We start from the raw sequence: 23549 nt of genomic DNA, 5'->3' as shown, positions 1-23549 counted from the left end.
ATCCTAACTCAGTATTGGTAAAAATATTCTCATGATGTTGCTATTCCTTTGAAAGATGCTTGCAGAGCAACACTTATAAATTTTTATTGTACAATTAAGAGTTCCATTATTAAAAAAACCCAAATCCTAAAGGAGTTTTTGTTAGTAGAAATGTGACGTTACCACTAAACAAGTAATAAAAGAGTCAACCCATGTAAAGGAAATTTGTAACAGCAAGAATATTTCCAAACACAAACATTCCATAGTTCCACAAGACTAAATTTCCTCTAGTTAAAAATGTAAAATATGAAACAAATGGTTTTCTAGTAAAATAATTTCATTTTGGATTTGGTAAAAGTGATTTCTATTTCAATTTTATCATTGTACTTTTCAGTATCTCCAATAGAAAGCATACTATACCTATTAATGTTTATTATAGGCTCAGTTGAAACAAATAACACTGCATGTTTTAGTTTGAAGTGTGACCAAAAAAAGCTTTCTATGTAGTTGGTTAATGTGAAGATGCAAAAGTTACAAAAAAATTAAAAAATCCAACAGAACAGCATTTCACTAGTAATTATTTATTAAATTAAAGGACAGATTTCAAAATAGAAAGGACTTTTTGTGGTGATTATCATATATATTAAGTCGCTTGCCACACCACATCTAAAGCACAATGAAGAGCATGTAAACACTACAAGGTAGTTTTAAGGAATTAGTAAGTACAGCACTTTTAGAATTTGTTCATCGTTTAAGAAAATTAAAGAATTGAAATTAAATATTTCCCTTACAATTGCCTTGAGTATTTAAAGTTCTCTTACTTGTCCTGCTTCTTAAGTCTGTATTCTATGATTAAGTTGGTAGTTCATTTTAGTAACATGAACTAAAGTTTGGTGATTGTTCTGATAACTTTTCTTTAACAGAAAGAATAAAAAAGAAAAGAGAAAGGACAAATGAAAGGTATGAGAAGACACACTTATGAGTGACAAAACTTCTGGAGGAAAACTAAGTATGTCAGTACTAATCAGAATAGTATTAAGAGTTCTCTGCAGAGATAATTTGATGTTAATATTCAATATTAATATTTCCTAGATATTGCTTACCCAGCCATTGAATTTTCAGAAGAAGGATCACATATGGATGACTCTTCAGATTTTATGCTGGTTTTCTTGGTAGAGAGATCTAACACTCCATCCCCTATAAATTTTTGTAAGAGAAAAAACTTTATATTTGTAACAGAAAGGCAATCCTTACATTTTATCACTTCATATTTTACTGATCTACTGATAATCTAAACTTGACACTTGCATTTGATATGTAGCCATTACCTATTCATCTTGGTTTCAGCACCAGGACATGACTGGGAAGGCATTACATAGGAAAAATAAAGGGCAGAGGAGGAGGTGTCACTGTTGAGTGACTTGAAGAAGCAAGCAGATTAGATGGTATAAAATCAAGTCTTTTCACTTCTCCCATCATTCAAAGCTGCCCAGATAATGTTTGTGGGAGATGTTAAGTTGAACAAAACTGATTAGAAAATGTTATGGTAAGAGAATTGAACAATTAGTATTTATTAGAATCAGCAATATGTGGTTATACATATTTTAAGCAAATTGTTGACTCTAAATAACTTATTTTCTACTAATCATTATAAAAATTTAAAGCTAGTCAAGTGTACAATGTCGACTACTTGAAATACTCTAAATTTTTTATTCCTTAACTGTTAAGTCAACATTTAAAATTTTTGGGAAACTACAACCTTAGCAACTACAGATAAATGAAATGAAGGGAAAAACTTAATCCAAAAAAATGAAGAAAAGTAATCAAATGAGACAAAGCACATGAGAATGTGGAAGCAAGTACCTAGGTATGTGGAAGCGAGCATGTACGTGCACACAGATGCCTTTACATGTTTAATTTGGGACGCATGGGGAAAGCTTTCCTGAGGAAATAAAATGGCATCTGAAGGAAAAAAAAATCAAGATTTATTTAGAAAAAAATTCATTAGTGCAGAAGGAAACTTCTACAGAAGAACCAATGTGTATCAGTGTCAGAGGCTCATTCAAGAAACTGAAAAAAAAAAAAAAAAAGGAAAACATAGCATAAAAGCAAAGGCACATATGGGACTGGATAGAGAGGACAGGGACTGGATCCTGGAATTTAGGGTTCTAAATCTTTTCCTAAAGGTTGGCATGAGAAAATGAAGCCTTGAGGTCTTAGAGATATAATCATTTCTACAAATATTTACAGCAATATTATCTAAAATATTATTGCAGATGGAAGAAATATAAAATATGTTTATATCTGACTGTCAAAGTGTCCTCTCCCTAAGTACTTCATGTCAACCAAGATAAAGTTACCACAGAATAAAAGAACCTAATGTTGGGCAAGAGTCTGGGCAAGTTGTTCTTCTCTTTTTCTTCATTGCAGAAGTAGGATTTCATCTCAGGGCCTGGGCTTTCTCCAGCCCCTTTCTAAGACAGGGTCTCACTCTATGTAGACTTGGAACTTGATCCTCTTATTTGTATTTCACTTAGCCGATGTGTTCCCCTCTCCAACTTGCCCCTGGTGCCCCCTAACCCCCATCCCGCCCCAGCTTCGAATGACAGGTATATACTACTACACCTAGCTACTGGTTGAGAGGGAATCTTCGGGACTTCTATTTTCAGACTGCCTGAAACCACAAACTCCCCAGATCTCCTAAAGTGGAAAGGATTACAGGCTTGAGCCACTATGCCTGGACAGGAAGTTGTTTAAGTATCTTTTCATCAAGAATAGATAAGGCATCTTTTTACAACTGTCAGACTTTTTCTCCTAAGTTGTGGCTTTCTCATTGATCATAGTTTCGTTTTGTTAACTGAATGCTTGCTGACATTTGTATCAGAGGTAGAGGAATCTTTTGTTTCATTCTTTTCAGTGACTTTATATCTCTTCTTCCTGTCTCCTCCACCATTATGCAGTGGGGGTTCCTTATGCCACCTTCACAAATAGACATAAGGTATTTCAATCGTCTACTTACCATTATTTATGCCTGACTTCAAACTACACTTCAGAAACAAAAACAGCACAAGACTGGCACATAAAACAGACATACAGACCAATGGAACAGAAGACCCAGAAGTAAGCACATATATCTAGCAAGCTGATTTTTTGACAAAGGTATCAAATGTTAGGAAAACTGGACACCTACATATAGAAGACTGAAATTAAGATCACTGTCTCTTGTCCTGGAACCAAGTATTGAATAAGACTTCCTCTATAATATTTACAATGACAGCTTTTCTTTGTTACCAAGATTCCAGCAATATATGAGGAATTTCTGTTTTTTTTTTTTGCTCATGTGTGTGTGTGTGTGCGCGCGCGTGCGTGCGTGCGCGTGCACACACGCGCAACTAAAGGCTAGGGCATTGTCTCTGACATTTTTCACTCAAGGCTAGCACTCTACCACTTGAGCCACAGCTCCATTTCAGTTTTCTGGTGGTTAACTGAAGATAAGAGTATCATGAACATTCCTGGTTGATCCTAGATCTTTTCCTGAGATCCTAGATCTCAGCCCTGTGAGTAGCTAGGATTATAGGTGTGAGCCTCAACAGGCTCTAAGCTTATTAACTGCCTTTATTAATTTATATCCTAGTCAAAAGCATCCTGGTTTTACTGTTTTATCTTGTAAGACTTCACAGTAGATGAAGCAAATCCTTCACTACTTTAACATGATTTATTCTTGGCACTTTAAGACTTTTTGTAAAGGTTTAAGATTAATAAGCCATTGAGAACAATAAATCCTATTGGAATTTTGGCCAGACAAGGAATTTGTAAGACAATGAAGTTAAAACAATTTTCAGTCTTCTCTTCCATTTATAGTATAATCAGTTACTTTGGAAATATTATTCTAGGTCCTTCAAAATACTCCATGAGATCTTATACAATTTAGTAGTTTCATTCTTATGTTTTTAATGTTTTTCCTGATGATGTCATGTTTTTAAAATTAAATTTTCTAATTGGATAATTAAGTAAAGATGTCTCATAAAATATTTAAAATTGGTGGCTATATGCATCTTTACCTTGTGTGATTTTGCTTTAAATCATTACGTTACCATGTTCAGGATACTAAAAGTGCTCATCTAGTCTTCATTTGAAAGCATTTGTATTTTTAAAAATCATAATATGTCAGTCTTTATAAGAACTATTTTTCTGCATTTGTATCATGAAAATATGTATTTCCTTTTTCCTTTAGCTTGGAAAATCATACTTTTTTCAAATGCTTATTTTTTGTTGTTGTTGTTGTTTTTTTTTTCAGGGCTGAGGACCGAAACTAGGGCCTTGTGCATGCCAGGTGGGCGCCCTTCCGCTGGGCTAAACCCCCAGCCCCTCAAATGCTTATTTGATATTTATGTTATTATATTACACTACATTCAACTTGCTGATATCTATTTAGAAGTTTATACTTGATTTTTGTATAATTATTCCTTTTTCATCTTCTGGTATGAAGACTATATCAACTTTTCTTTTTATTCTTATTTGGTGAAATACTCTGCATAAAATAGGCATTATTTGTTGCTTTATGGTAGTAACCAATAGTTACAACAACTATCATTACTCTTTTTTATGTCTAGTTGTTCACTATTTAAGTGTTGTTGGGGCTGGGAAGGTGGCTCAGTGGTAGAGCACATGCCTTGCATGCCTGAAGGCCCTGGGTTCGATTCCTCAGCACCACATAAGCAAAAAGAAAAAAGCCGGAAGTGGCGCTGTGGCTCAAGTGGTAGAGCGCTAGCCTTGAGCTGAAGAGCTGAGGGACAGCGCCCAGGCCCGAGTTCAGGCCCCATGACCGGACCCAAAAAAAACAAAAAAACAAACTATTTAAGTGTTGTGGCTAGAATATTACAGGAATGTAAATATTTTATGTTTACATAGCAACATAGAGGCCTTTCATCTTTGGACCTCTTAGTCTTTAGAATTTGAAGAAATAAATATGTTTCTTATATTCTTTTACAGCACCAGCAAATGAATTAAAGCATGATCATGTATTAGAGTTATCTATTGTTATCTAATTCAAATAAAGTTAACTTACAAATTGAAAAACTACTTAAATAAGCACTATTAAGAAATTATAGACAAACCAGGCACCGATGGCTCATGCCTGTAATCCTAACTACTCTGGAGGAGGCTGAGATCTGAGGATCACAGTTTGAAGCCAGCCTGGGCAGAAAAGTCTGAGACTCTCCTATCCAATTAATCACCCAAAAAGCCAGAAGAGGAGCTGTGGTTCAAGTGGTAAAACACTAGCCTTTAGTAAAAAGCTCTGGGATAGTGCCCAGACCCTGACTTCAAGTCCCAGGACTGGCATGAAAAAAAAAAGAAAAAAAAAAAAGAAAAGAAATTACAGAGGAAATAGCAAGAATCGTATTATGCCCTAGCCAATAACTTCCCCCTGCAAAGACATAGGATTTTAATTAAATATACCATGAAGTAAGGGCAGTAAAATCAGGCCAGGAAATTTTATTTATTTATTTGTTTATTTGTTTGTTCTGGTAATGGGGCTCAAAATCAGGGCCTCACACTCTTATTTGGCTTTTTTGTTCAAGTTTGGTGCTCTACCACTTGAGTCACATATACTTTCTGCTTTTTGTTGCTTAATTAGAGATAAAAGTCTTATATAGACATTTGGACCAAGCTGGCTTCGAACCACAATTTTCAGATTTCACCTTCCTAAGAAGCTAGGATTACAGGTACAAGACCCAGCTAAAATGTTGTTTTAAGAAATCTATATTAAATATGGATTTATACCTTCTATCATTACTAATGAAACTGTTCCCAATTATGCATTTCATTGAATTCACTATGATTACCAAGACATTTAAAAATAGTTCATAACATCTTTATTTCAACCTTAAAAGATTTACTCTGAAAAAAAAAGAAAATAAAGATTTAGTCTGTACAAACAGAAGTATATATGATGTGTTTCAATGAGTAACGGACACACATCTACATACAACTGCAACAAACTTATGTGCTCCACTTTTCCTTTTTTTGTATGTAAGTAGGCAATACGAGAATCTATTAATCCATAACATGAAAACATTGTTTTATCAAATAAAATCTGAAGCTGGGGGTTTAACTCAATGGTAGAGCACTTGCTCAGCATGCATAAGTTCCTGAGCTAAAATACTATTAAAGAGAAGAAGAGAAGGGGAGATAGAGAAGAAAGGAGGGGAGAGGAAGGAAGCAGAAGAATATAGTCTACTTTTTCTTTTTTAAAACTTCATCACTATTTCCCCACTTTTCTTCTATACTACAAATCATACTTGGCAAAATGGTTTGTATCCTGAAGAATACTGAAATCACATATGACACAAAGTCACCCACAATAAAGTTGTCAAGACTATTTATATAACAATCATCAGTACTCTTTCTCTCCCTAGGATATTCCACATCTTTATGTGCTTTGCCTAGAATATTAACGTAATTAAAATTTTTACATTCGTGTTTCCTACATTAATATTTAGAGCTGTCCTGTCACTTAAGTTCATAGAATCAAAGAAGCTAAGGAAAGGAAATCTACTTTTAGAACATCATTTATCCTGAGCTGTTATCCAATGTTTTTGTATCCATCCAATGAAGTAATTAGGGGAAATGTTACTCCTCCACTGAAAGAAATATCTGGTCCTTAAAAATGTTTCTCACAGTGAGTTGAAATTTGATTCCTTCTACCCTCTAGCAAGTGATCCTAATTCTAATCACTGGACCATTCAGAGAAAGTAACTCATGAATTTCTCATAGGTTCATTATTATTATAGGCAACTTACAAATGAGTAAATTAAAGTTGTTTTTTTTTGTTGTTGTTTGTTTTTTGCCAGTCGTTGGGCTTGAATTGAGGGCCTGGGTACTGTTCTTGAGTTTCTTTGTGCTCAGGGCTAGTGAATAACACTTGATCCATAGCGCCATTTCCAGTGTTTTATTGGGGTAGTTTATTGTAAGTTATTGGAGACAAAAGTCTCACAGACTTTCCAGCATGAGCTGGCTCCAAACCGAGATCCTCGGTTCTCAGCCTCCTGAGTAGTTTGGATTACAGGTATGAGCCCGCCCTGGGTGCCCAGATGAAATTAAAGTTTTGATAGGTAGTTACTTGAAGAGGGAATGGAGGTCTTGACAAGGCTATCACACAGATTAAACTCTGTTTAGAATTCTCAGTTGCTTTCCTAAAAGAGGATAAGATACAGAATGCAGAAAGTATGAGTCAAAAGCAAAAAATCTGAAATCCTCTATTATTCAATGTCCAGAATTTTATGTTCTGATACTTTTTCCTTAAATCTTTTATCACAGTTATCTTTGACAATATTTCTCTTATAACCTATTATCACCCTAATATGTTAGGATAAACTCATGAATGTAAAATTAGGAAACAGACAAGAGGAAATTATTTCAATATCTAAATGCTGAAAACATTATCTTCTTCAAACACTGATGATTGTGAACTCTTCTTTTGAGCTTGGAGCAGAGCTAGCACTATCACAATACTTAATGCTTTTTTTTTTTTTTTTTTAATGGCTTTAAGGACTGACATGTTGCCTAATGTTACTAAGAGCTACTATTCTCAGTGTCCAGAAACAACCCTTATTTGGTATCTTCCCCATACTTTTTTTTAAAGCCCTTCTTACCTTGATCCTACGAAATCATGATTGTCTTTCTAATAAACTGTCATATTAAGTCCAACATGACCTAATTATCATTTGGACTTCTGAAAAATTGTCCTGAAGTAATTAATGACACAATTGTATATACTTATCACATGTACTAATTTTCTTCCTTACTGGGTTACATCATAAACAGAGGAATTTAATAATTTCCATTAATCACCTAAGTTCAAAAACTGAAGATCAAGTACTTAGTTGTTTTTAGGGGATTACTGTAAAAAACCTTCTCATAAACATCTCTACTTGGATTCTTTAGTTTTAACTCACTTATTATGATTGTTTCACCATATATTATTATACTGTAAAAGAAATGAGAATAACTCAATTTTTCTTTTTTGTAAACACAAAGTATAAATCTTCTTTTCTAATTTATCATGTAAGTAAATTAATGTTAGTTCTAAGATAAATTACCTATGAATATAAAACTATGATTAATGTGATTAAATATATTAAAACAAAATTACATATTACACATGCAAAAAAATTCTTACCTTGCTGAGTATTTTGTTCTTGCATTCGATTCACAGTGAGGTCTAAGGGGCCTTCTTGCTCTTCCTGAAGGGAGTTTTCTGCTTGATTCATTTGGATACTTTTACATATGAGACTTGGTCCAATTGAACCATTTCTATTCTCTTGGATTTTACCACTTTTTGAAATGTACTCAATTGCAAACTGACGTATCATCTTTTTCATTAATTCCTGAGCAACTAGGGGAATGTTAGGATCACAGTTCTGAGGAAGATCTAGAGAAGAAATAAATATAATCATTAAAAAGAAATAAAAGTTATCACAACTTAAACTTATTTTGATTACAATTTAATGATACTAGAAGTCTTCTAGTGTTACTCAACAGCCGCCAATGACTTAGAAACAGACATCCTGTAGTTCTAGTTTTATAATAGTATTTTCCTAACAGTGACGTATTCACTCATTTCTTACAAATAATCTTTCTCTGTCCAAACAAAATATAGGTAAAAGAAATACAGATAAAAAGATACAGCAGCAGAACAAATTATTTTCAGAACTTTGAATCTAAGAAGACTACAATCCCAGTTGACCCTTGGATAATAGCGTTTTAATGAACTGTAAGCCAAAACCATTGAGCTAAGCCACTTTCAGATTTGTGACTCAGAGAAAATGTGAAATAGTAAGTTTCTGGCTACAACTGCTAAGTTTTGGACATAATTTGTTATATGCCTAAATGTAAATAATAGAGATTTACATGTTAGCAAAATGCTAATGATAATAAAATCTAAAGTATGTGTGTGATTTTACAAAGAGGCAGTGAACTTTGAAGTCAGTCTTAGTGAAAACGAATCTGTTAACGAAACACTCATTCTCTTTGAGGCTGAGGGGTGGAAATTTGTAGGACAATTAGATAAGTATGATTGTGAATTCAAGCAAAGAGTATATATTCATTATGCAATGGTAAAGGTTTTGAGTAAGTTGTAAAGTAGAAAATATGTCTAATAAATTGAGTAATGTATTCATAGAAATTTCTAAGCAAAACCCAGAAAATGCTCATTGGTTTCTTCTAAAATGTAAAAAGAAGACAAAGGAATGTTTAAAATTAAAGTTATTAGGTTACAATTGGTTAAAAAAATTCCCTGGCTGGGCTGGGATGTAGCTCAGTGGCAAAGCGCTTGCCTAGCAAGTGCAACGTCCTGGGTTTGATCCCCAGTACCAAAAAAGAAAAGACAAAAAAAAAAAAATTCCCTGGCTATTCACAGAGTGATAAAATTAAGAGATGTTCACTGGTTGGATTACTGGCTGTAATCCCATGTGCTCAGGAGGTAGAGATTAGAAAGAGCATGCTTTAAGACTAGTCCAGGAAAAAAGTTGGAGATTGCCACCTCATCAAATAAGCCAGTCACTGTAGTTCATACCTGCAGCCTCAGCTACATGGGAGGCACATTGGTAGGAGGACTGTCCAAGATCAGCACTGTAAGACACTGCCTGACTCCAAAAAATAAAATGGCTAGGGACATGGCTCAAGTGCTTGCCTAGCAACTGAGTTCAAAACCCTAGTAATGTAAGAAAGGAAAGAAAGAAGTAAAGAAAGAAGGAAGAAAAGGTAGGAAGGAAGGAAAAGAAGGAAGGAAGAAAGAAGGGAAGGAGGGAGGGAGGAGAGAGGAAGAGAAAGTGAGAAAAAAAGAATTCTTTCTGAGCAAAGCTAGTTTGTTTTCTTCCAATCTGATGCTGTTAATGCTGTGAGTTTTCTGAGAATTTTTACTTGTTTGCTATGGTTTTTATTTTTGGAGTGTGTGTGTAGGGAGTAGTATTGCTACATTAAATAAAGAAATTGGCTGAATCTTGGGAAGAACAGTAAGCTATGTGGCATTTTAAATAAAACCTGTTTTTTCTTTTTTTCCCTTTTTGTGCTGGCTAGGGTCTGGGCACTCTTTCTGAACTTTTGTTCACAAGGCTAGTGCTCTTGGAGCCACAGCTCCATTTCTAGTTTTGTTTTTTTGTTTTTTGTTTTGTAGTTAATTGCAGATACAAGTCTCAGACTTTCCTCCCCAGGCTTGGCTTTGAATCTCAGATCTCAGCCTCCTAACTAGCTGGGATTATAGATACGCACAAGCCACTGGCACCTGGCAAATTCACATACTCTTACCGTCATTCCTCAGTATTCCTAGAGCCCCCATGAAAAAGGCTTAGTGCTATGGTTTATATTATAGTTTTAAATATTTAACGCCTCTGGCCAATCATTAAGGGAGCATTAAACTATTTCAGTAGAGACTATTTCAGACTCAAAGAATACCAACTTCACATAATTAGTGCAGAGAAGTTACTTAAAAAAAAAAAAAAAGCACCTTCATCATCATCATCATTAGCAGCAGCAGCATTGTTGCTGTTGTCATCAATACAACAACAAAAAATCCTGGTGGGAGGATCATCTGATTGCCAAAGTGGTCACACTGTATTACTTTAAATATTCATACATTTAACAAAGTAGCATGGAATAATTATGGCCCTTATGCCAGAGACAGTAGTAAAAAATATTTCAGAGGAAACCCAGACTTTAGACTTCACAGACAAAAACTTTTAACCAGTCATTTAAAATGGGTTCACAGAACAAAGGAAAATATAAGGAATACCTCATCAAAAGGAAAATAGAAAATAAATTATATTAAAAACCACAACTATCCAGAAATTCTGGAGTTGTAAAGCACACTAACTAAAAATGAAAAAAAAAATGTAGATATAAAATTTGAGCTGATGATGAATAATCAGTGAACTTGAAGACAGAACAACTGATACTTGGTCTGAGGGGAACTCTGAGAGGGAGAGGAAAAAGGAAGGAAGAAAGTCAAGAACAAAGTGATATGAGATATGAATCGAGGCCTTCAGACATGTTGACCCCAATTAAGTATAACAACAGTTGTATATAAACATTAGATATTAAAAGATACTAGATAAAACAGCAAAACTGGTATTTAAGTAATGTCAAAAAATTGATAAACATTTATCTACATATTACAAAGTTCAACAAAGTTTAAACTAAAGCAGGATACCCTTTAAGAAGGCCTCTTTAGAGTCAACTTAATCAAATGTCAGAAACTTAAAAAAAAAAAAAAACGTAAACCTTGAATATTCCAAGAAATGAAGCAACACAGCACAAAGCCTCAGATGTGAAGTTTACTGTTATTGTTAAACAAATACCTTCAGGTAAATTCTAAGAAGCGGGATTACTGGATCAAAGGAAGCTTTACCTATTTACAGTCTGAAAGGATCCCCCTAAAATTTGTATGTTAAAAATTTAAATCTCAATGCACCCTGTTAAGATGTGGGGACTTATAATAGAGATGCTGTGGTCATTAGGACTTTGAATTTGCTCGAGTCTTCAATTTTCCAGCCTCTAGAACTGTAATAAATGAATCTGTTCTTTATAAATTACCTAGTCTTGGTTATTATAAATGAGACTACGGTACTGCTTAGTACATTTTGCATAGTATATCATTTTGTACTTCCACAAGAGATGAAAAAAATAATTTCTATAGTATGAATGTATGTCCGAAAGCCAGCTGTTTTTATTCTTGCGTATTTTTCTCAGTGGAACTATGGCATCTCTAAAAGTTACTATAGTTACATATTCACTTAAGAAGAACTGTCATGTCGGTTTATATCAGGAAATTTTGTCTTTTTATTACTATTGCAAGTGTTATTACTGTACATTACATGATTAGAAATAGTTCATTTGCTGTGCCAATACTGTACTGAATTCTTTTACTGTTTTGGGCTACTTTCATTGGTTCCTTTGGGCTTTCTGTTATGTGCAAACAGAATAATTCTATTGTTTTTGAATTTTTGTGTGTTTAAACAGATTTTTCTTATCTAAATGCACACTGGTAATTTGGACATTATATCTTGTTCTATGTTTAGTGGGAATCACGTTAAGTATGCCAAGGTTTTGTTTTTTGTTTTTTTCGGTCGTGGGGCTTATACTCTGGGCCTGGGCTCGGTTCCCTCAGCTCTTCAGCTCAAGGCTGGCGAGCCACAGCACCACTTCCAGTTTTCTGGTGGATTATTGGAGATAAGAGTCTCATGACTTTCCTGCCTGGGTGGCTCTGAAACGGAATTCTCAGATCTCAGCCTCCTGAGTAGCCTCCTCAGTAGCTAGGATTACAGGTGTGAGCCACTGGCACCCGGTGGGAATCATGTTAGTATGTAAAGTATTGATGAACATTAGGCTCTATTTTTTGTGTAATTCTATAGTAATCTGCATTAATTGCTATTGTAATTTTTGTCAAAAGACATTTTGAAATGTATCAAACATCTTTTCAGCAGCCGTATATATGAACTTCAATTTCTGTTCCTCCTTAATTTATGAATTATATTGATGGATTTTAAAAAATGAAACCATTTTTGTACCACTGGAATAAGTCTCACTTGACCATGACACAGTATTTTCTTAATGTAGTATAAAATTCTATTTGGAATTTTTTGTTTTGTTTCTCTTTTTGAGGCATGGTCTTGTTAGGTATCCTAAGAGTGCCTCAAACTTGCCATTCTCTTACCCCAGTTTCCCTAGTGCTCAGATTATGTATGTACCACTATGCTCAGATGCTTAAAATCTTTGTAATGATGTTCAGGAGATTATTAAGTAGTCTTATGTTCAAGCCCCATGACTGACAAAAAATCTTTACAAGGTTTTTTTTTAACCTAAATAAACATCATACTTAAAAATAATTTCAAGGAGCACCATCATACACATGATTGGCATAGGGCTACCATCTGCAGACCTAGTTCCATCTAGTGCAGCCAGAAGCCTGTGGTAGTATATCATAAGCAGACTCACCACACTAAAAGTTCATGAGCCCTACAAATCCAAAAGGAGTAACAAAAGGTCACCAACTTTCTAAAACATTTTTAAAACATAGCATGTGCCTAACATGTGCAAAGCCCTGGTTTCAAATCTCTAGAACCTTAATAATAATAACTAGAAGTATGATCTAGAAAAACTGAAAAGAGTGGTGAGATCATCTTACCTTTGTAAGGTACTTCTGACAATCTTTCTGGGCTTAGTGCATTTAAGTGCTTTTTTGAAATTTTATTTGGTAGTTACCTTACTGTTTTATTGATTTAAAACAAACAAGCAAAAAGACCCCAGCAATTTCTGGTTTTATTTCTAACTCCTTCTCACCTTCACTCTGTTTCCATAATTTCTCTATTTGCTTTAGATTTCATTAAATATAGTTAAATGCGTAATCATTCTTATTTTATTACTTCTATGAAACTTGTCCCACAGAACAAGGATCAGCAAACAGTGGAATATGTAGATCATCATAATTTTATAGTTTTACTGAAATACATCTATACTCATTTACTAATCATCATTAAATGTTTTATATTGTAATAGTAGATACACACTGCTCTAAGGAACACCACATATTTGCCTTCAAATTCTACAATACATAAAATAGAGCCCTTAAAAAAATGTTTGTCATGACAGCTTTGGTAGATTAAGTATCAAAAATCACATCCACTAATAAATATCATTACCAATTTCAACAAAGGAAATCTGCACAGTTCATGGTGGCAGACAAGTCTCCAAAATTGTACTTTCCACTTGAATATTTCAATTTAATCAATAGCAACAAATACAACTCATGTTTTCTCCCCGGAAGATACAAGCTGGCTTCTTTAAATAATTACTATTCATGTTATATTATTATTCAGATCTGAATAATGAATGGTATTATCTGTTGTTCTTTCCAGTGAAAATTATATTTATGAAAAGGTGGCTACTTGTGCTCACAATTAACCACAAAGATCACGCAAGTGCTTTTCTTCAGGCCAATGTACTTTAATATACTACAGAATTATTTTATGACTCCTTTGCATTTTTATTGCGCAGAATATTCTATAAATGTTTAAGAGTTAAGTTTAATAAATTATAAAATTACAAAAATACAAATAAGAGGTTTTCTCTTTTTTGTTGTTTTGGTTTGCTTTTCTTTTTGTTTGTCTGTATGTCTTTGGGAGTGCATGGGGAAACACAGGAATGGAGGGGCAAAAGGTAAACAAATGCAGCAATGGTACTCACTGGACACTATGCTGACAATGAACTACATAACTTGTGGGTGGGATGGGGGAGGGGAAACTGGGAGAGAACTAGGGAAGGGGTAACATTATCCAAAAGGAAATGTACTCTTTGCCTAGCATATATAACCCCTCTGATTATAGCATTTTTAAAATAAAACATTATAAAAATGGTATTCTTTTATTAAGGGCATTCTTTAGTGGAATGCCTCCTTTTAGCAATGTGTGTGTGTGGAGGTAGGTAACATAAAAACATTGGTATGGTTTATTGCTACTGGCTTTATTGGTTTATATTAAGGTTATCAGTAGCTTTAACTGATAGGCTTTTGTACCATCAGTGATCATGTCAATAGAAGCAAAAATGACAAAAATCTTAAGCCTAACAATACAAATATAGGTCTGACCTATGAACTCCTAAGACCCAGTGGGATCCCAGGCTTTTTTGTACTTTTGGGGAATCACTATCCTGAAGAACCCCATATAGCATACACAGACTAAATAATACAGCCGAAGGCAATGTAATAGATTAAAAGTATATCTTTGCAATTCATATATACCTAGATTCTAATTTCTAGCTGTTCAGGTTATGTAACTTTAGGCAAGTTAATCTGCATACCACAATTTATCTGTAAACTGCTTCTCCTTATAATAGCTAAGAGCTGCTTCAGGAATTAAACAACCTAATATACATAGGGTGGTTATCCAGTGCCTGTTACAGACTCCTCGAAAATATTTGGGCTGATTACTTAAATTTTAAATCATAAAGCTATTTTGTGACAATTCCTATCAGGAGAAAAAAGACTCAAGAACAAAGTTTTTCTCAAGTCAATCTAGATGAGCAGCTTAAAAACTGAGTAAAATTCTTGAAATATTTTAGAAGTATTTCTTTAGCAGATGCATATGAAACTAAAGAGAAAAAAAATCAAGGATAATGTGAAATAATTTAGGAAAAAAAGAAACATATCCTAGAATTTTAGAAAGCAAAGTTTCAGATATTATTATTTTACTTTTACTAGTTCTTTTCCTAAGAACATGGAGTTTTAATCTAGTCAACCTTTTCTATCTTACCTGTGTATTTATGTCATTACGTTTGTTTATATCTTTATTTGTTTTCCATGCTCATATATATAGAGGTAAGTTTTTAAAAACTCTGTAAGTTTGATTTTTGGCTCATTCATTATTGAACAATTTTCTTACTAATAATTATAAACATAATCTTCCTGTCATCACTTTACCTTATTTCTATAAATTTTATAATAATATAATACTATTCAATGCTAAATATATTTTAGTGGGCTTTGTGAGTTCTTTTAATCAAATGAATGATTTTTTAAAGGTTTTAAAATTTCTATATACTTATTTAATATATACATATATATTTAATATACACATATACATATATACTTATTTAACTAACTTTTGATCAAGGAATATAATATGTATGACTGCTGTTTTACTTGTTCATAATTTCTTAATAGCTTGGAATGTAACAGTTTAAAAAATTTCAAGTACCTTTGAAAAGAATGTATGTTCTGCAGGGGTTCAGTTTAGAATTGTACATGTATCCATAAGATTGAATTTTACTTCGCTTTGTTCCTTTTCTGTTGGTGGCTTCTTAAGATCTTTCAGGTCATCCATAAACCTTATCATTTACAACAGGTTGCTTATAGCTTTAGGTTTTTAAGATGCATTGTTATAAGCCTCAGTTTCAGATATCCAGTCCTCATTTTCTGAGATCTGTTTGACTTGATGAGAAGTTAAACACTGTGATATCTTATACATGTGATAATGTTTGCTTCATGTATTTTCAGGTTATTATTTGGATCTATATATTCAGAATTATCTTTTCTGGTGATTAAAAAAAATTTTTTTGGGGGGGGGAACTAGTCCTAAAGCTTGAACTCAGGGCCTGAGTGCTATATCTGAGTTTCTTCACTCAAGAGTAGCACTCTACCACTTGGGTCACAGCTCCACTTCTGGATTTTTGGCTATTAATTGGCAATAAGAATCTCATCGGATTTTTCTACCTGGCTAGCTTTGAACGAAAAGCCTCAGATTTCATTCTCCTGAGCAGTGAGGATTATAGGCATGAGCCACTAGTGCCCAGCTTTGTTGAGCATTTTATTATGATTTTAAAAAAATCTTCCAATATTCCTTTTCATCTGTATAAGTCATTATATTTCATGTTAATAGGCTTTTATACATAACTGGTCAGTCTATGCTGGGAGTCTTATGAACATTATAAGCAGATACAAAGTTTTAACTTATCTATGTTTTAACTGAAGGGCTCATAATAGCACATTTAAATATTCCTCTGACAAAGTTTTAGTTTATTTTTTGAAATACTCTTTTCATACTACTTTCTACTGGCTTGAAATTAATACTGATCTTTTATTACTGCTCCCTGGAAATTTTCATATGCATACTAATCGTGAATGTTTAAAATTAAGTAATTAAAAGTGATAGTCATAGTACTCCAGGTTTATAGGCATTGTAACTCTTTTTTTGGGGTGGGAGGAGTAATAATTAAATACAATGTTGCTAAGCACAAACCTTGCCACTGAGCCATATCTTCAGTCTCCAGAGCTTTTAAAATTCAGTAACTGTGCATTAATTTAATACTAATCATTCTCTATGGATTCTCAAATAGTCTTTTTTTGGAGGGGATGGGGGGGGTCTGGTCGTGGGGCCTGAACTCTGGGCCTGGGCGCTGTCCCTCAGCTCTTCAGCTCAAGGCTAGCGCTCTACCACTTGAGCCACAGCGCGACTTCTGGCTTTTTTCTTTTTGCTTATGTGGTGCTGAAGAATTGAACCCAGGGTCTCATGCATGCAAGGCAAGCACTCTACCACTAAGCCACCTTCCCAGCCCCTCAAATAGTTTTTTTTAGGATTGCTTTATTTTTTTTCCCTTAGGCATAAACCTCAGTTTTGGTTTGTAACAATAAATTACAACTGAACAGGAGGGAAAAACTGGAAGAGAATGAAGGGGTGATACTGTCCAAAAAAATGTACTCATTACTTGACTTATGAAATGGTAACCCCTCTATGCATTGCCTTTATCATAACAATAAAATTAAAAAATGTTTTGGATTTTTTTTTGCTTTTTTTCTTTTCCCTATGAACCTTTCCTTTGAAAGTATTACCAGAGTTCTATAAGTAATAATCACTTTTTCTGGTAGGTGTCTCTCTTTTGCTGTTGAATACCTGCTGTCAGTAATCACTATTATTTCTGTTTTTTCCCCCTCTTTTTCTTAATGTATTTTTGCAGTTAAGAATAAGGCAAATTGACTTTCATTCTGTCAGATTACACTAGAAATGCTGGATATAATATGTATTTTTACACATTTTGAAGAATTCTCATGCAGCCAGTGTTGTCTCTCTTCAATCCTATTCATATTCTTCATCCGATATCCTCATTAGATATACTAGTTAATATCTTCCAAGTCTCTTTAGCACATATCCTTTTTGCTTTCTTTCTTTCTCTCTCTTTCTTTCTTTCCCTCTCTCCCTCCCTTCCTTCCTTCCTTTTCTTTTTGGTGGCTTCTTAAGATCTTTCAGTAAACCTCACTATTTAGAATAGATTGCTTATATCTTTAGGTTTTAAGTTTTCATTGTTTTAAGTCTCAGTTTTAAAGATTCTGTTTGGTTATCATGCATATGTTAGTTTTTGATAGTTCTCCATAAGCTCTTTTCCTATCCTGTTAACTATCCTGTTAACTTTTAACTTTTTAATCTCCTTTTTAAATAAATAAAAAATTCTCATTTTCATATTCTGTAACATTTATTTATAAAAACCCTTTGAAGGTCTAATTCTGATCTTTTATTATTTTCTGTTAACTCTTATACATAGCTAACCATATTGCTTATATATTTTATGGTGCTTATTTTATTGTGGAAAGAATGAGATAATTTTTAAAAGAGGTGTTTAGCTGAGAATATTTTGATATTAAATTTAGGTTATATTTTGTTAGGCCACTCTTCCAGTCTCTGGAGGAGACCAACCCTGATGATTCAATCAAGCTTACAAAGTCCCAGAGTTCAAGCCCTGGTACCAACAAAAAAGAAATAAACTCCATGGCACAAATCCCACAATATTTTTCCAAACAAGAGTTTAACTCATGATTCATTTAAAACACCAAAATATTCAGGTCATATTTTTAAATTATGTAATTCATTCTTTGATAGCTAAATCTATAAAGTAAAACTTTCTTTAGGCCAGTTACTCTTCCTAAAAGGAAATGTATCTTTACTTCTTTTGGGAAATAGCATATGAAGTCTTAACCTCTTGGAAACAGCAATGCTGCCCAAAGCAACTTAGAAATTCAATGCAATACCATCAACATTTCAACAACATTCTTCAATAAGATAGAGAAAACAACCAAAATTTCCCATGAAATAACAAAAGACCCTAAATAGCAAAGGCAATCCTTAGCATGCAGAACAGTGTTGGAGGAATAACAGTACCAAATTTTAAACTACTACAAACGCATAGTAATGAAAACAGCTTGGCACCAAAACAGGCCTGAGGACCAATGGAACAGAACAGAAGACCCAGAAACAAACCTGCAGATGTTTAGCTTTTTAATATTTGAGTAGGGAGCTAAAAACATGGGCTGAAAAATAGCCTCTTAAACAAACGGTGTTGGCAAAACTGGACAGCCACATGCAGAAAACAGAAGCTAGATCCTTATATGGCACTTTGCCATGTAGCTCTGTGGCTCAAATGGTAGAATGCTAGCCTTGAGCACAGAGGCCCAGGACAGTGCCCAGGCCCTGAGTTCAAGCCCCACAACCAATAACAACAACAACAACAAAAAGATTTAAAAATTATGAGTAGACCCATAAATTTTATAGAAAATAAAATGGAGTAATTCCTTTGAAAACAATCTACCAAGATGTAAACAAGGAGAAATAGGTATCACCTGAACAAATTTTTATAAAGGAATTCAACTAACAATTAATTCAAAGCAAATATCACCAGGCTAGATAGTTGCACTGACAGATTCTATTGAACATTTAAGGAAGAAATTGAGTGATTTCCTAAAATCTTTCTCAGAAAATAGAAGCAGAGGAATACTTTCTAACTCACTCTGTAGTCAGTATTAACACCAAAGTCAATGACACATGGTATTTTCAATTAAGAACAGAAGAACAACCTGACATTCAAATACAAAGAAAGAAACCTAGAACCTATCAACATACGCCATTCACAAAAATTAACTAAAAGCACATCTTTATCTAAAAATAAAACACAAACCTATAAAAGCACTAGAAGGTAACATAGAAAAAAAAACTCAGTGGACCTTGAGTTTAACGATAATATTTTAGGAATAACAAAAGCAGGATTTATGGGGAAAAAAAGACATGGTGGGACTTCAGTATTAATGGGAATGTAAAATGATAGTTACTTTGTACAGCAATATATAGTATGGTAGTACAAAAGCCTTAGCATTTGACCACAAACCTGTGAATATTTGCTTTATATATGAAAATCGTAGGCAATCAAGATATTCCTTAACAGTAATGAATAAGGAAACTATGACACACTCACAGCATGGAGTACTGTTCAACAAGAGAAAGAAAAAGAGCTAACAAGCCACAAACAAACATGGAGGAATCTTAAATGCAAATTACTAGGGAAAAGAATTGAATCTGGAAAAGGAATACTAGAGTGGAATAAATAGATGGGAGTACGGGGATTTTGCAAGGCATGATACTGAGTATGATACTGGGTACATACAAGACATGGTGCAAATCTACATAAGAATCTATACATCTGTACAACACATATAAAGTAGTCCTAAGGTAAATTTGATAATTACTTTGATAATTAAATTCAATAATATTGATTTTTATCAGTATTGGTTAATCAACGCTGTCATATATAATGACAAATAGGGGAAACAGAAGGAGTGAGGGGACAAAGAGCAAACAGAAACACTGTGTACTTTCTGCTCAACTCAACTCTTCCCTAAACCCAAATGTGCTTTAAAAAGAAAATGAAATTTAAGCCAAGCATCCTGGTGCACATCAGTAATCCTAGCACATAGGAGGTTGAGGTACAAGGATGGAAAGTTCAAGGCCAGCTTGCATTATACAGTGAGAGACTCTCAAAAAAAGAAAAGTCTCTTACCTTAAAAATTAAGGTAACAAAACATCAGATCTAGTGAGAATCCGTAATTTGACTTCCTATTTTTCTTTAAAAAAGTCATTCAGTAGATGGCACCAGAGATCCTTTAGAACAAGTAATCATAAGATATATTGTAATATTTATATAAATGCTTAGTTTTCTTGTAATACATGCTTTTGAGATCCTCTGTATTCATTAATGAATAACGAATCATTCTTCTAAGAAAAGCATGTCAAAGACAACAGAATTCAGAAATATATCAGTTTATATTTAGATAACTAACCTTGGAAAGGTATGATGCAGATTGCAAGAACTATGGAGTAGCTATGGAGTAATTAATTCTACATTATAGATAAACAGAAAAAAGGTGCTGCATTAAACTATTTAAAAATAAAATTTGAGGGGCTGAGAAGGTGGCTCAGTGGTAGAGTGCTTGCCTTGCACGCATGAAGCCCTAGGTTCGATTTCTTAGAACCACATAAGCACAAAAAGCCAGAAGTGGGGCTGTGGCTCAAGTGGTAGAGTGCTAACCTTGAAGTGAACAACTGAGGACATCGCCCAGGCCCATAGTTCAGTCCCCATGATCAACAAACAAACAAACAAACAAACAAACAAACTAGTATTGAGCAAGTAACTTAGTAAATTACCTTTCTTTATAGATTAAAAACATTTACCAAACAAAGCACCTGGGAGTTTTAAAATGTATTTTGTCTTCAGGGAGGAACCAAGTGAAGTATTATGTCTTTTTGTAATACAGAATGAAACATAACAAGAAACTAACCACTAGTCATCTACCTATTGGCCTTTCAACTGATATAAACACAACATGTAGTTGTACAAAAGAGAAAAAAAAGTAACCTTGACTCACAGAACAATGTATTCCCCCAAATTTTAATTTAGATCACTTACAAGTATCTTACAGAGTTTCTGATTATTATTATTATGTACTTTATCTAATACATACTACATATATAGCTAATTTGGCAAGGACACAGAAAGATAATTAAGTAATCTCTAGAGAGAATAAAATGTACTCAATTTCATATTTAGAATTTAATTTTCAGAACACAAATATCAATAATGATGTTAAAGAAATATTACAAATCGCATATATTAACCATTTAGTCTACTATACCACAACAGAAAAGAAAAATTTGTGTTCAACAACAAGTTTATGAAAAGATACTGAGCCCCAAACGAATTAATCAGTATTTAGAACAGAATTTAGCTGTTTATGGAGAACATAGCAAATGAAAGTACATTTAGTATACAATAATGTAAAAAACCAATCTAAGGAAGTTAATCCTCTAAAAAGTCTATTATAGATTAGATTAGTAGGCAATATAGAAAATAGCCACTAATAGATCTAATTTTTCCAGAAATAAATGTACTAATATTGATTAATTAGTATTTACCTATATGCCTTGGAAATACATATCATAATGATATATGAACATTTTGAATTTTACTGATTTTATTGTTTTTTTGCTGGTATTGGTATTGGGGCTTGAACTCAGGCTTTAGCTTTTTCATGCATGGTTAACACTCTAACCTCTTGAGAAGCTCAACTTCTGTCTTTTTGGTAGTTAACTGGAGATAAGAGTCTCATAGGCTTTCCTATTTAAACTAGCTTCAAATCTTGATCCTCAAATCTCAGCCTTCTGAGTAGCTAGGATTACAAGAGTGAGCCATCAGTACCCAGCTCTCATTCTCTAATTTTAATTCAAAGACTTGTCATGAAGAGATGAGTAATTTGATCAGCCAAACAGTAATATTAGTTTGTTTTAAATATACAGAAATTTTTACTGGGCTTAGTACTGCCTAGACTGCATGGCTTTTTGACTGTATTATTTTTCTTAAGGCTCTTTGAAATATGATAAATAGCTTTCTAAATGTCTATCAACCTTTCAGGAAAACTAGAATTCCAGATCTACTGGATGGTAGACTAAATCTAACAGATGGAAACTAAGATCCAGAAAGATCAAGTTCAAAACAGTGACAGCATGCAGAATATTAGTTTCCTAATTCTCTGATCAGTCTAGAGAAGTATTCTTTCTGTTAGATCATATGATTAACTTAACAAAAATGTTTAAGTATTACATCTATTTGGTTCCCGAGTTCAGAGTTTGAAAATTAGGTTTGGAGTGCAAGGAGTCTTGCAGAATCAGAATCCATTTGACTCCTAAGTAATTTATTTGATCATTCATCTGAATTTACTTATTTCCCAAGTCCAGATAATGATAGTTAAAACAAAGCTGGAAACCTGCATTTTGTAAGAGGTTAAAAGAAAAATTCTGATGTATCATTTATATTGTTTTGGACATGAGTTTCTAATTCTACTCATGTCAAGTTTCAAAAGTTATACTGACTGAAAATTGACTCTATTTTTCTTAGTTGAGGTAGTGTAGTTAACTTAGTTGAATTAAAAATGTTCTAGTCTCCTCTAGCTCCAAACTGCTCTTCAAATACAATATTTTGGAAGGATTCCAATTAGCATCAACAGGAACATATGGAGCAAGCTTCCCTTGTCAATGGGGAATACATCTCAAAACCTCTGTGGCTGTCTGAAATTGCAGACCGAACCACATATATATTTGTTTTCTCTGCACATCTAGACCTATGATAATACTAATCAACTAGGCACAATAAGATTAAGGACAACTACAAAACCGAATAATATGAATAATTAGAATATAAAAAAGTACACAGGACTTTTTAAAACTTCCTGAATAATTGATATGTATCCTCAACTTAGATTAGTTTCTACTCCCCATGCCAACTTTAATGTGAAAATAACACTGTCTTGTCATATTATTATAGTTATTTTAAAGTTTACCAATTTTGGCAATGCTCTATTACAACTATTCCCTAGCTTATAGTAATATCCTCTATTGTTAAGATTAGACAAACAGAAAATGATACTAAAGGAGGGAATATATGTTATTTCCTGAAATAATCGCAGCATTAGATCACAGTTGTGTCTTAATACAAAGGGTAGAATATTTAACTTTTAAAATTATTGTCACATAGTAACTAAATGCAGATTAATTTTTAAAATTTTTCTTCTTCCAAAATCTATGACAAAAATACTAACTAGAAATCATAGACTTAACCATGTCTTTCTCCATAATCCTTCAGGAAAGTATAGTAACTAGCATGACTCTTAGAATATTAAAGCACAAATAGCAGCATATTCCCTTACC

General features: G+C 33.4%; 1 protein-coding gene across 10 annotated transcripts in view; it reads right to left on the bottom strand.

The window, feature by feature from the left end:
• Positions 1-23549, bottom strand: part of Lcorl (ligand dependent nuclear receptor corepressor like) — a 104324-nt gene that overhangs the window by 31540 nt on the left and 49235 nt on the right. For 7 of the 10 annotated variants that reach the window (XM_070013093.1, XM_070013088.1, XM_070013087.1 and 4 more), the window contains 2 exons: positions 8162-8413; positions 1083-1176 (listed from right to left, as the gene is read on the bottom strand). In XM_070013093.1, coding sequence (XP_069869194.1) covers positions 1083-1176; positions 8162-8413 — 346 coding nt within the window. Of the gene's footprint in view, positions 1-1082; positions 1177-8161; positions 8414-23549 lie in introns of those variants that run through there. The other 3 variants (XM_070013095.1, XM_070013097.1, XM_070013096.1) reach the window with 2 other exon arrangements.

This window comes from Dipodomys merriami, unplaced genomic scaffold, assembly GCF_024711535.1.
Source record: "Dipodomys merriami isolate MVZ:Mamm:240054 unplaced genomic scaffold, mDipMer1.0.p SCAF_9, whole genome shotgun sequence".
In the NCBI taxonomy this organism is placed as follows: domain Eukaryota; kingdom Metazoa; phylum Chordata; class Mammalia; order Rodentia; family Heteromyidae; genus Dipodomys; species Dipodomys merriami.
Note: the sequence above shows the minus strand (reverse complement) of the source record. Positions and strands in the feature narration are given on the sequence as shown.